Source organism: Phalacrocorax aristotelis, chromosome 2, assembly GCF_949628215.1.
Source record: "Phalacrocorax aristotelis chromosome 2, bGulAri2.1, whole genome shotgun sequence".
Lineage (NCBI taxonomy): Eukaryota > Metazoa > Chordata > Aves > Suliformes > Phalacrocoracidae > Phalacrocorax > Phalacrocorax aristotelis.
The window spans coordinates 78,407,212-78,419,713 of record NC_134277.1 but is presented as its reverse complement, the minus strand read 5'-3'; the positions used below and the strand labels follow the sequence as shown (position 1 = coordinate 78,419,713).

At 40.2% G+C, this 12,502-nt stretch overlaps 1 protein-coding gene across 1 annotated transcript in view; it reads left to right on the top strand.

The window, feature by feature from the left end:
- LOC142053104 (cadherin-6) overlaps positions 1-11,245 on the top strand; it is a 47,768-nt gene extending 36,523 nt beyond the window's left edge. The window contains exons 8-11 of the mRNA XM_075084224.1: positions 3,769-3,890; positions 4,699-4,816; positions 4,904-5,155; positions 8,836-11,245. Coding sequence (XP_074940325.1) covers positions 3,769-3,890; positions 4,699-4,816; positions 4,904-5,155; positions 8,836-9,326 — 983 coding nt within the window. The 3' untranslated portion in view covers positions 9,327-11,245. The remainder of the gene's footprint in view (positions 1-3,768; positions 3,891-4,698; positions 4,817-4,903; positions 5,156-8,835) is intronic.
- Positions 11,246-12,502: the final 1,257 nt, after the last annotated feature.

Sequence of the window (12,502 nt, the reverse complement as noted above, 5' to 3'; positions counted from 1 at the left end):
AGGCTGAATGGCTTTTTTTTTTTTTTTTTTAACACAACCTGAGACAATATAAGCTCTACTTTCTTATGTTCTGTGTGTGTATATGGCTCAGTCAGCTGCTGTACAGTGAGAAGAGTGTAACTAAGGAGTACTTGACTTCAGCTGTCTTTATTCTGTAGGTCTTTTTAAAACTGAAAACTGATGTGAAACAGTACTATTGAGGCAAACAGATGGGGTTATGTAAGAGTAGCGGGCTAGAGCCGACAGGAATTATATTTTTTAGTAGTTTTCTCTCTCTCTTGAAAGTTTGCACCTTTTTATGCTAGAAATGTGGTTTCAGCATACAAAACACTGACTTGTGGCTGAGTGTTAGGCAGGTGTTTGTGTTTCTATTAAGTCTTTGAAGGAGTAATCTAGGGTCAAGAGTTGTATGCTACAGACTGAGCTCCTGGGAGTAGGAGGAGGGGAAAAATAAACACCTAAAAAGGAAAGAATAGCAAGAATGTTTAGAAAGCACAGTTCTATTGGTCCCAGTGGAGATGAAATACAGTATAGAAAGTTGTATACTGTCTGAAAACCAACTTAGCATCTATATGAAGTATTCATTTAGTTCCTTGCCTCCTCCCCTAAGGACAGACTTTCTACAGGGCCAAACCCTCTCAACTAAACCTTTTGTGCCTGACACAGGCTTCTGTCTTAATTACCGTTCCTCTTTAGTCTGAATCCTTCCAGGCTGCAACAAGCTACTTCCCAGGCTGTGCTTCACTGAGCCTAGACCAAATTTGGCATAACTGGGGTAGATGCCTTCCAAAGGCAATTTTCTTGGTTGAAATGCAGCTACTGTTTAAACAAGCCTTGGTCTGATCCAGGCTACCTCACTAATTTTAGTCTCAAGAGACTAGACTGGAAAGCACCACTGCTTAATGCTCCTGGCTAAAAGCTGTAATTTCCAGCAAGGCTAGCTAAAGTCCCATTCCACTAAATTCCAGCTAATCACTGATTGCTCTCAGTGACATACCATCACATCAAACTGCAGGTATATTTCACTGAAGTAATCTAAAAGAAACATCCACTCAAGTTTCAGGCAGGATGCACATTCAGATGAATGGGTGCTCCCTTTGATATAAAAGAAGTAAAAGAAAAAGATAAAGTTATAAAGAGAAACACCTTTCAGTGATGACTGTTCTTCATTTCATTTTACAGTAGGAAAAAAAAGGAAAATACAGAAGTTGTTTTGCCTTTAATTGCCTAAAATTGTCAGTAAGTGTAGATAGCTCAATTTTTAATGTCCTTTTCCACCAGTATGAGCTGCAGTTGCTCAGCAGCCCAGAGAGTCATGCTGCGAATGTTGCAGACAAATAGTTGGTGAAACACTGGGTCAGTACATCTGCCATTGTCAGCAGGCAAACTGGCAACAAAACTCCATACACAGGGCTACTGATTCACAGCTGCAGATTTACAGCTGATTTGCCAGAGAGAATTCCTGGAGTATTTAAAAATATTTGTTACTTAACCATTGGCAGAATTTTGAAGTGGTATTCAGAAAAAAAAACTTTAGCAGTTTGGTTGCTGGCTCAACAGAAAACATACCACTATAGAGATGAATATATTTAAGCAGTTTGTTGAGTCTGTGGAGCTATTTTTTGAGATGGAAACCAGCAGTAATTAAAGGATAATGCAAACAAACTAATCTACCTCAATTAATTTGCAAAAATAATTTGAAAGTGACAAAAAAAGACTTAAAGATGTATACATATATTTCAACTTACATTTCCATTATATCAGGGGAAAATGCCCATGTCTATAGAACATAGAGGTTTATGAAGCTTCTATTTATTACAGTAAAATTTTAAACGGTGAGAATCTTAAGCACCTAGAAATAAACTGAAAATACCTAGTGCATGGTTCAAAAAGCAGGAAAGAAAACAATTGTAATTCTTGAGAGGAGAAGAAACACGTTTGCCAATATATTTGAATGTATTTGTTAAAAAGGTATGCCCTTATAAAATAGACTTGCCAATAGTCCTGCGACTTCAAATGAGTACCTTTGATTTCTGCCTATTATAAAAATTCAACATTTGTATTGATGTATTTTAGCATAGAATTCAGCCTAGCCTATATTATACATAAACTGTTATTTTATACATTGAATGAATTTAGCCCAATGGCTCATATCAGAAAGTGGTTTATGCTTAATGAAATCATATTAACTTCAATGGGACTGTGGAGCTTTAAAGCACAATATTTTGTCCAAATGACTGAGCTCTGTAATACAAATATACAGTGCCAATTTTGGAGAAGGCATTTTCAGATTTATAAAAGTATGATAAACACAGTAATAGGACTTTTATTAAAGCCTAACTCAACAAGCTACTATAATGAATGCTTGTAGAAGCATACAGAGTTTTAGATCTGCTATATTTTACTGTACTTTTTTTTTTACACTTGAATCATAGGCTAAAATGCATTAATAAACTATATTAACATGGGTAGGAAATTAACATAGCAAAACTCAGTGTGAGCCCTCAGGAAAGGGAGGGTGAATGTATTTATTTTATATGAAACTAATTTCAATCACACTCATTCCCTCATAGATTTCATCCTCTCACATTCCCAGACCCACATACTCCCAGGCACCGATGTGGGTACATCTGGGTGACCTGGCCTAGATAATTTTTTCTGTGATATGGAGCACAAAGGACACAGATCAAGTCCTGGCAATGTCTCATGGGTTCCTTTTGGCTGGTAATGACAGACTGGTTTTGCAGCAGGTCTTGTACCTTTTAGGAGTTGATGGTTGTTATGGTGTGGCTTTTTGCCTCACAGTCTTGCCTATTTCACCGTTCACGGCTCCTAGGCAAGGTTGCTGCTGGTTGCCTTTCTCCCTTATTTTGTGTATCTTCATAACTAAAGTCTGTCTCCCCACAACAGAAAAAGGAATGGTCCAACAGGAACAATAGTGCAACAGGAAAATGAATGGTCTATATAATGTGGTACGCTTCCAAATATTTTTATTTTTATTCAGAAAGATGTCGATATTTTCATCAGTATTTTATGCTCAGGAATATCCTTGTCAAATTTAATCTCTTGGCACTATATGGTCCATTTAAGGAAAAAAACATATTTGTACATGCACATCTGCAGATTCTATATGGTGCTTGCATTCTTCAGCTGATACATTTTAGTGTTAACGCTAGAATATCAGCCAAATCAATTCACAATGATTAGAAGATATCTGTGATCACAGCAGCAGTTATCATTTATATAACATAATGATAATCATGGTATCTTAAGGAACTGTGTCACAAGATTTGTAAGGGACAGGATATTACATATAACAGCTGCAGAGGAAAAAAAGCACTCAATCCCATCTTCATGACTCTTCAGCCTTCCTGTTTCAGAGTTAAGGAAGGGAATATGTTCTAGAAACTTGGTTGCCATCAAACTGTATCAGTTAGGTTAATAAACAGATTTCATTTAATTCCAGTACTGTATTCATATATCTATCTCACACATAGATTCATAATCGTACTTGGAGGCTTCAAAGGAATTTATGAATCCTGGACTGCTACCCAATCTTACCTGTATAGCTTACACAGGTTCAGTAGTGATAACACAGCATGATTTTCTGGAATTCACCCCATAACACATTTCCCAGAAATCGACAGAATATAAGTGTTGTGAGTGAGAAGAATTAAGGCAATGCGCCTCTAAGTCTGTCCTTTTCTTCTCCTGCACTGAGTCAGTAGCTGGGCTAAAACTCTGTTCTTTCTGGTTTTATCATTTCAGACAACCCCAAACAAAGCAGCCGTGTCCCAGTGTTCATTAAGGTTTTGGATGTAAATGACAATGCTCCAGAGTTTGCCATGTTTTATGAAACCTTCGTCTGTGAAAATGCAAAGGCAGAGCAGGTGTGTTGTCTGTCTGTACTAAGAAAATATTCCAAATTAATTGAGTTTTGCTACTACTCTTGCATCATCTCATCAAGAGGTATACTTTGCATTGCATCAAACTGTCAGATTTGCAAAATTAAACTCAACAGTGGCTGCACAGTATCTGATTAGACTTAGTATTCTTGCAGCTAATGTGACAGTATGTTTTACACTGTTGTTTTCTGTACTTCACCTTGTTATCCCTGATTCATTTTCATTCCGTGATTCTCTGCTTTATTCAGGCACCTCCAGTGTCTCCTTCAAAAACAGTTTCAGGTCCGTAACCATTACAGGTCCTGCCTATGATATAACCATTTCCTGCCAGATAACTCTCACTCTACCAGTCCTATTACTAAATGTTTCAAAGTAACAGATAATTTGGAAAATTCGGCCAAACAATTCCTGTGACATGAGATTTGGGTGGGTAAACATAGAGTCAGCTTGGACTGTCTCAGCTTTCATCTCTCTTGCTTGTCACATGCAAAGGTTTCCTACCCATCTGGAGTGGCATCAACCCAAGCCTGCTCTTGAATTCAACATGATTCTCCTGCCAACTTTCAAATTCATTATGTTACTGGCTCATGGTATGGGAAACAATAATAGCATGGTGATCCTAAACAGCATCAGCAGCACATGGACCACTTTTCTTAAGGTCACCATAGCAGCATCAGCTGCATTAAAGCAGAAGGAAAAAAATTAATACAATAAGATTGCTTTACAATCCTAGAGTGCACAAATAACTGTAGGTCCACTGGCTTTGAAGATAATTTTGTTCTTATTGTTTCAGCTGATACAAACATTAAGTGCTGTTGATAAAGATGACTCTTACAGTGGACATCAGTTTTCATTCTCCTTAGCTCCTGAGGCTGCCAGCAGCTCAAACTTTACACTACAGGACAACAGAGGTGAATTTCTAGGAAGACTTTTCTTTATTATCTCATCCTTGCTTTCAGATCTCAGATGAATATCTAATGCATGCTTTGTGTTTCCAGACAACACAGCAGGGATTTTCACCCGAAAAACCAGATATAACCGGCATGAAATGAGTACCTACTTCTTGCCAGTGGTAATATCAGACAATGACCACCCTATCCAGAGCAGCACTGAAACGGTCACTATTCGAGTATGTGCTTGTGACCATCGAGGAAAGATGCTGTCCTGTAATGCCGAAGCCTTGATTCATCCTACTGGTCTTAGCACTGGGGCTCTTATTGCCATTCTTCTCTGTATCATTATATTACTCGGTAAGTAGCTCAGATGTGTTTTGTTCCTTTCATGGTTGTTTTGCATTGCTACAAGCGATTATACCAAGGCTAGGACAAGAGCAAAGCGAAGACATTTTTGTCTTATACTGCATTTGTATTATTGTATTTCCTCCTCTGGGGGCTGCTACACATATGGTGTATAGAACATATCCTATCTAATCTTAGTTATCTAAAAGTTAACAATGTCCAAGCAGGAGGAGACAGTTAGGCTCTACTCTCCGATCAATGAAAAGAGACAGGCACCTGTAGAGAGACATTCATTCTATCCCCTTATTGGTATCTGAGGTGGACCAGACTAATCACCTTCTGCCAGTGTCCATCTCTTTCTATTGACCACAGGAAGGAGGCCAGATAACTTAGTTTTCAACAATTAACTTCCTGTGTCTAAACTGGGGAGAAACAAGTCTCAGTGCTTCTGTTCTGCTGGAAAAGGATGCTGAAATGGGGTGGCTACTAAAGCACTCTCTCAAAAGCTGCAGGGTCCTCCCTTTCAGGCACCTGTGAATATTAAGAGGTTGGATCCTGAGTGTGGAGAATGTACAGATCTCTGGCTACAGCACTTACAGGTAGTCAATACTTATTTTTTCTAAAAAATAAGGACAGTTTGCAACATCTCTCACTCAGGTTACACCCCTCTTGTACAGTAGAGATGACTGGTCCCTCAGCCACCAGCCATAGTCTATTCATCCGGGGATAACTGTACAATACAACACAGGCAGTTCTCAGGGAGACATTATTAGTCACCTTTAGCATCTAGTCAGGAAAGAAGGGAGTTAGACCAATTTTATAGCAGTAGAGTCAAGTAGGAGAGAAAATGTTTCCTTAGTGATTCCACTTCTTTCTACCATTCTTGTACCTTCTTTGGACATGCTTATTACCACTGCAGAATCATCCTGATCTTTACTGTTAACAAAATTTCCATCTCCAGTGATGAGTCACACACCATGTTGTGATTCTCAGACTTTAACAATATGGTCATGGCTTGCCCAAATAAGCACTATCCCATTTTCAGAAAAGATTCCCACAATAACAATCTTACCCTTAATTTGCCATTTGTCATTTTCAAAACATGGTATCATAGCCTCTAAGGACTCAGCTCATTTTTGTATCAAGTTCCTTACCAGCAAAAGAAATCTAATGCTGCAGGTAGTCTTGCACTCGTTTGTACAACTGTGCTCATTAATATCAATCTGACATTAAACGATTTCCTGTTTTATGTCAATCGAAAATAATTGATTCTGTGTGCTAAGCAGCACTTTATGTCAATTACTGCTCACGCCACCATGCACCATAAGCAGATTTTCAATTAACTCAGCTATATAATTTTCTATTTTCAGGCTGGTTGCAGGGTTTACATGTGCAACCACTACTGAGTGACAAACAATACTCTGGGCAGAACTGAATCACAACTCAAAGTTTAGCAGCAACAAAGAGTGCCTGTAAATTGCTAGGTTTGTTTGCAGTTTGAGCAAGTCTAGCTGCTTATCAGGAGGCCTCAGATAGGGCTGAAAACTGACATGCAAATAAAGGCGATGTACTTTAACATATAACTTCTAATGGGTCTTTCTGCCTGAAGTTCGGTACAAAATAAGAAAACCCAAGTATCAGAGATGTGACATAATTACCAAAGCCTCATCCTTGCATATTCTGTGTAACACCTTTTTTTTTAATGCGATACTTCAGCAACCCTTCCATGTGAAAACTGTCATTCCTATGCTTATTCAGATTGTTCCATGGATTGCTATTCCGGAAGCCCATTCAAAATCATTGCTGTGTTTTTTAAGTTCTCAATGCTTTTCTCCAGATATCTCTGTTCTCTCACATAGACCTTTCCCCTATCCTCCCACATCGTGTCACACATTTATGCACTTAAGGAAGAGAATTCTCTCTTACTGCATTATTTCACAGCAGCAAAAAGAAGCATCACCCAGATTAGAACCCTTACGTGACACCATAAGTAAATCCTCATCGTTAGGGTGAGAGCCTGAAGCTTTCACCATCTGAACCAGCCCTCCTAATTCCTTCAGTTTCATCACCTCGCTTATTTACTTTCAACTTACATTAACAGACATTTTCCCTTACTCTACACTATTCCTATGGTAAAGATACAGCAGGAATTAGAGCATTTCCCTACTGTAGCCTATCTTCTTGGGATCCCTATATAGTCAATGGAGAGAAAGAGCACAAGACACTTCCACAACGTGCTTAGGCATACCTACAGATAGCATCTTGTTCTAAGCAGTCCTGCAGGGAGGCCCATCATTTAAAAAAAAAAATCAGCTTTGTCTGTTGAAGGAAGTGAAGAAAAACAAGTTTCAATGGGCTAAAATTTTGTTCTGAGGATGTCCTTAGTCCTTGGTATTGGCCTTAACAGGGTTACAGATGAGGAGGGGAGTGCCAAAAAAAAATATGTCTTTAACAGTTACTGCGCTTTGACTTACACACCATTTTAGAAACACCACTGACATGAAAGATAATTTTGAACCACCTTATCATCTCACATCAATGAGTTTAGGCATTTTCTGATTTGCTTTGCTTTGTTATGAAAGAACTATAAAGACAGCAAGATGTGTCTTTTCTCAGAGTTTGCTCAGCAGAGCTGAAACACTGGGCACTGTAGATCTCAGACTACGGAAGCAACAGTGATAATAATAGTACATCCTGGCTCCTTGCTGCTGTTCATTTGTAAATATTCAGTCATTTACCATCTTAAGGTAGAATCCAGCTAAGAAAACTGAAATTAGTTGCTAAAGGAAATAATGTCTTGAACATTCCCCTCCCACCCTCTGTGCACACTTCTGCAACAGTACCGGGGATCATTATTGATTAAAACTATTTAAATTTGGATCAGGGCCTTGGAAAGAGTTCCTGTCCTCCAAATAAATGAAGTGTATATACATATATATATGGGGGTGTGTGGGGGTGTGTGTGTGTGTGTGTGTTTGTATGTACGCTTACTTTAGAATGAAATGCATAAAATTATCTCTTTGAGAAATCTCGTGCCTTTGGCAGATTAAATAATACCATTATCATATCTCATCAGTCTAAAATTTAAGCCATGTACTTTTTTAGGTGATGTACATTGCGAAGACATGCCAGGGAAGTTAATAAAATTTGGACTTTGTGCTGGCTGAAAATCCACTCCATATTCCAAGCTTTTTTCTGGAGGAGGGTAGATTTACTTACCTTGAAATGCAGCTTTTCTAATCTATCAGCATAGTCCAGTACATACTAGCCTTGTCCATAGCACAAGTTGCATCTTTTCCCAGGAGTTCAAGGTAAATAACACCTGATGTTACATATTTTGGAGAAAGCATTTTTTCCTTCCCAGCACTCATGAAAGTAGTTCTATTCTCAAGGCAAAAAAAATTGCTATATGACTCTGGGTAAAAGCCTGCCTACTGACAAAAAGATACTCCACTTGGCTTCTTACAAGCTTGATGTTTCCTTTCTTCTAGTACATATCCATGCCATTTCATCTCCCAGAGTACTCACAGAGAGAGCAAGCACAATCTGAAAACCTGATGTGTGCATTTGCAGTTTTGCAAAACATCTTTTAAAACTTCAGATCTGAGCAGAGGCACAGCATTTCTTCTGGGTTTTAATGGAGTTAGGGATTAACCTTTCCCTTTTTCTTCCCCTGTTATTTTTGTTTCCAGTTACAGTGGTGCTGTTTGCAGCACTGAGACGGCAGCGGAAAAAAGAGCCTTTGATTATTTCCAAAGAAGACATCAGAGACAACATTGTCAGTTATAATGATGAAGGTGGTGGAGAGGAAGACACCCAGGCATTTGATATCGGCACGCTAAGGAATCCCGAAGCCATAGACGATAATAAATTACGCAGAGACATTGTGCCAGAAACACTTTTTATGCCACGGCGGACTGCAACAGCACGAGATAACACAGATGTCAGAGATTTCATTAACCAAAGGTTAAAGGAAAATGATACAGATCCAGCGGCACCCCCGTATGACTCGTTAGCAACCTACGCGTATGAAGGTAATGGTTCTGTGGCCGAGTCCCTCAGCTCCTTGGAGTCGGTGACTACAGACGGAGATCAGGACTACGATTACCTCAGTGACTGGGGGCCTCGGTTTAAAAAGCTGGCAGACATGTATGGCGCAATGGACAGTGACAAAGACTCTTAATATGTTGCCTTTTACTTCTTTTTTTTTTCCCTTCCTCAGTTTCAGAAACAGCATTGAGATATGTGAAGTGGCTATTTCTTTCTATTTCTCCACAGCTGTGTGAAAGGGTTCTCTGTTCTACCCATTTGAATTGTCCAATGACTACAGTCTGTGTGGATCAGCTGTCAGAAAACTTTTTCTAGTATCATTTTATGAGCTTCCAAGAGGCAAAATTCTTATTTTTTAGTGCATCCAGTTTACCAGGCCAATCTTACAGGCACAGCAGTAGTGGAAGGGAAAAAAAGGATCAGATGGGGAGCAATATTTTTACTTGTTCTGCTTATATTGTAAATTGGAGTATATTACTGTTTAAGCTCACTTGTTCTTTTTACTTGTATTCAGACTATTCAGCTCAGATGACTGCTCTGTCGATTGTGTATTGCACATCCCAATGTAATGAGGTACCCTCGTTTACCCTATGTATTATAGTCAAAAGTAGTGGTGATGGAATGAAGGTTTATTATACAAGTAGAGTAAGCTGAGAAAAAACATCAAACATGCATTTTACTCATGAGGTGGGTAGAAAGGCCTAATGGTCATTTAAATCTAAGTGTTTTTCTAGAACTTGCCATTGCCCCCAATGCACTGAATCATACCAACACACACTTATATATAGTTCATTGACTGCTATGTATATATTCTTCTGACCTAGCGTTGCTGGAGACATGTGTGTGCGTGCATGTGTGTGTGGTCAGTAGCCCCAATATCTAATCCTTAGATGGTTTCCCAGTTCTAATCCAGACTTGCCTTGTGGTACAGGGAAAGTCATCTAATCCAACTCCAGATTAGATCATGACTTGGAGGAAGGAGCAGATCATAACTGTGCTTTTCATCATACTTCTTCAGTTGGCCTCCATCTGCACGTCAGTTCACCGATAGCCACTGTGCTGAGGAGGTGGGAGTCAGGCTTTTCATATCCCTCTACTTCTGCCTGTTCTCATGTGCAGGAGCAGAGTAGTAGACTCAAGGTGACTGACACCTGTTGGGGCAAAAGAAGCAACTGCAAAGGATGAGACTGTGCTTTTTTTGTCCTGACCTTCCCTGCCTGGATGCCCAGGGTGACTCCCTGACTCTGCCCAGTTTTGCTATCTGTAAAGTGGGGAAATAATGCCTACCTCATGAGGATGTTGCAAGAATTATAAAAGTCATCTGGAAAATGCTTTAGAGATGGAAGAAGCTGGCATTCTGCCAGAGGAAGTAATTTCTCATGTTTTTGGGGGGTGGTTTTCTTTTTTATTTTTCCCCAGATTCAAGCCCTGAATGCACAAGTAAGCGAGAATCAATTGTCATTCCAGTGGCCTGAAAAGTAGGGTTTATAACCATAACTAGTTTTTTAAAAATAAACTAATCAGCCAGGGTTGTACCAGGGTTGTAAAAGTCTTCACCAAAAGGTACAATTTTAATCACAAATCTCTCTGTGTGTCTTTCTCTGCTCTGCCAAGATAAATAAATTTTTGTCCAGGGGGAGGGGAAGATGCTGTAGTCTCAGGCCAAAAAGAAAAATTTCTTTACAGCTTGTGCACCACTCAGTATTGCTCTTGGTTTGTCAAACACATGCTGTTGCTGCTCTTCAAATCCAGCCATCTAGGAAAAGCTATCTGGAGAAAACCCTAAGGGGCTGCCATGGGACATATCCAATTCCAGGAGCTAAAAGCCGCCCTGTGTCCCAAAGGAGGGACACAGACCATGGCACTGTGCCAAGGAAAGAAGAATTTTTTTTTCTAATGTACCTCATACATAGCCAATCTCATTTATTTCATTTTGAAACAGTATTTAGTACCAGAATTACAGGCATACATCTGTTTTCCCCCTCCCCCAAATCTTAAGTGAATCAATTTGAAAACTAAACGACAGCTCCAGTTTACTCTAAAAATAAAGAGAGAAGGGAAAAAAGTTAATAAACAGAAAATTAAAAGAGTTTAAAAATTAATCCCTGGAATTCATTACTGCTAGAGAGTTAAATAAAGAGAGCTGTAAGATTTCCGAGTATTAGACTTTTACAAGCATGACGACGTAATTTCAGATTTTGCGAACTGGCTCACAGCGACAAGGATGAGCCAGCCACACTGCAGTGCCCAGCTGGGACTGGGAAGCACTCCTTCACAGTGGGAACCACTGCACATTTACTGGTTTAGGGCAAGGCAGCTAACGGCTTGCAGATGACCAGCATGAAAGACTAGATGGGTTTTCAGAATGGAGAATCCCAGAGTTTCAAAGGGTCCTGAGCCCTTGGTCGTGCTGACAGAGGCGTCTCACAGTGCTTCAGTCCAGCAGAGCGAGGTGTCCTACTCCGTAGCTTAGGAGGCTGAGCCTGGTACACCCATCGTAATGGCAATAGCAGTGGCACGACTAGGGCCTTATTATGTCCTCCATCATTTAAGATGATAAAGGCCTTTGAAAGTCTAGCCCTTCATGGCTTCCTTGAAATCAGAGCATCCAGGAGGCAACCTGTCCAAAACCTGGCTCTGGCACACCAGAGGGATCATCTGGATATCAGATATGTGGAAGAGCAGCAGACGCTCAGCACCACCTGCCACAGGACCCTCACATCAGGCTGCTCTCCTCATAAAGTCAGTGGAGACAGCGTACCCCTCAGGGGGCTCTTCCAAATGTCTGCCGGACACACACCCGTGTCTCACGCTTCACTGCGTGGGGTTGCCTCAAGCAAATCGCCTCAAGCTCAGAGTCCAGTTGGACCCCCAAGTGAGCCAGTAAACTGTCCCTTCCCCTCTTCAGGGCCTTGAGGAAACAGATTTGTGTGCGGAAGGGATGGCAGAGATGGCTATGAAACCACACACGATTTGGCCCTGCAAGCCATCCCCAGCTCACAGGGAAGAGGGAGTCACCATCACTTGACTGAAGACAGACCTTGCACCCTCAAAGGGCTGGGCCACCCTGCAGGTCAACTTGCATTAGTCACTCCTTGGGGTGGAATAACAAGACAGGAGGATCGCTGATCTCCTTGTAGCTACTTTCTTAAGTTTGCACAGTGATTCTTGTCTGATTTAGTGATTGTTAGTCGCAGACCAAGCTCAAGTTTCTTTTTTTTTTTTTTTTTTTTCCCCCTTTGAATTGAAAGCTGGTTTTATCTTGTCCATTGAGTGACACAGTAAATAGAGAGTGGCTACTCATGACTG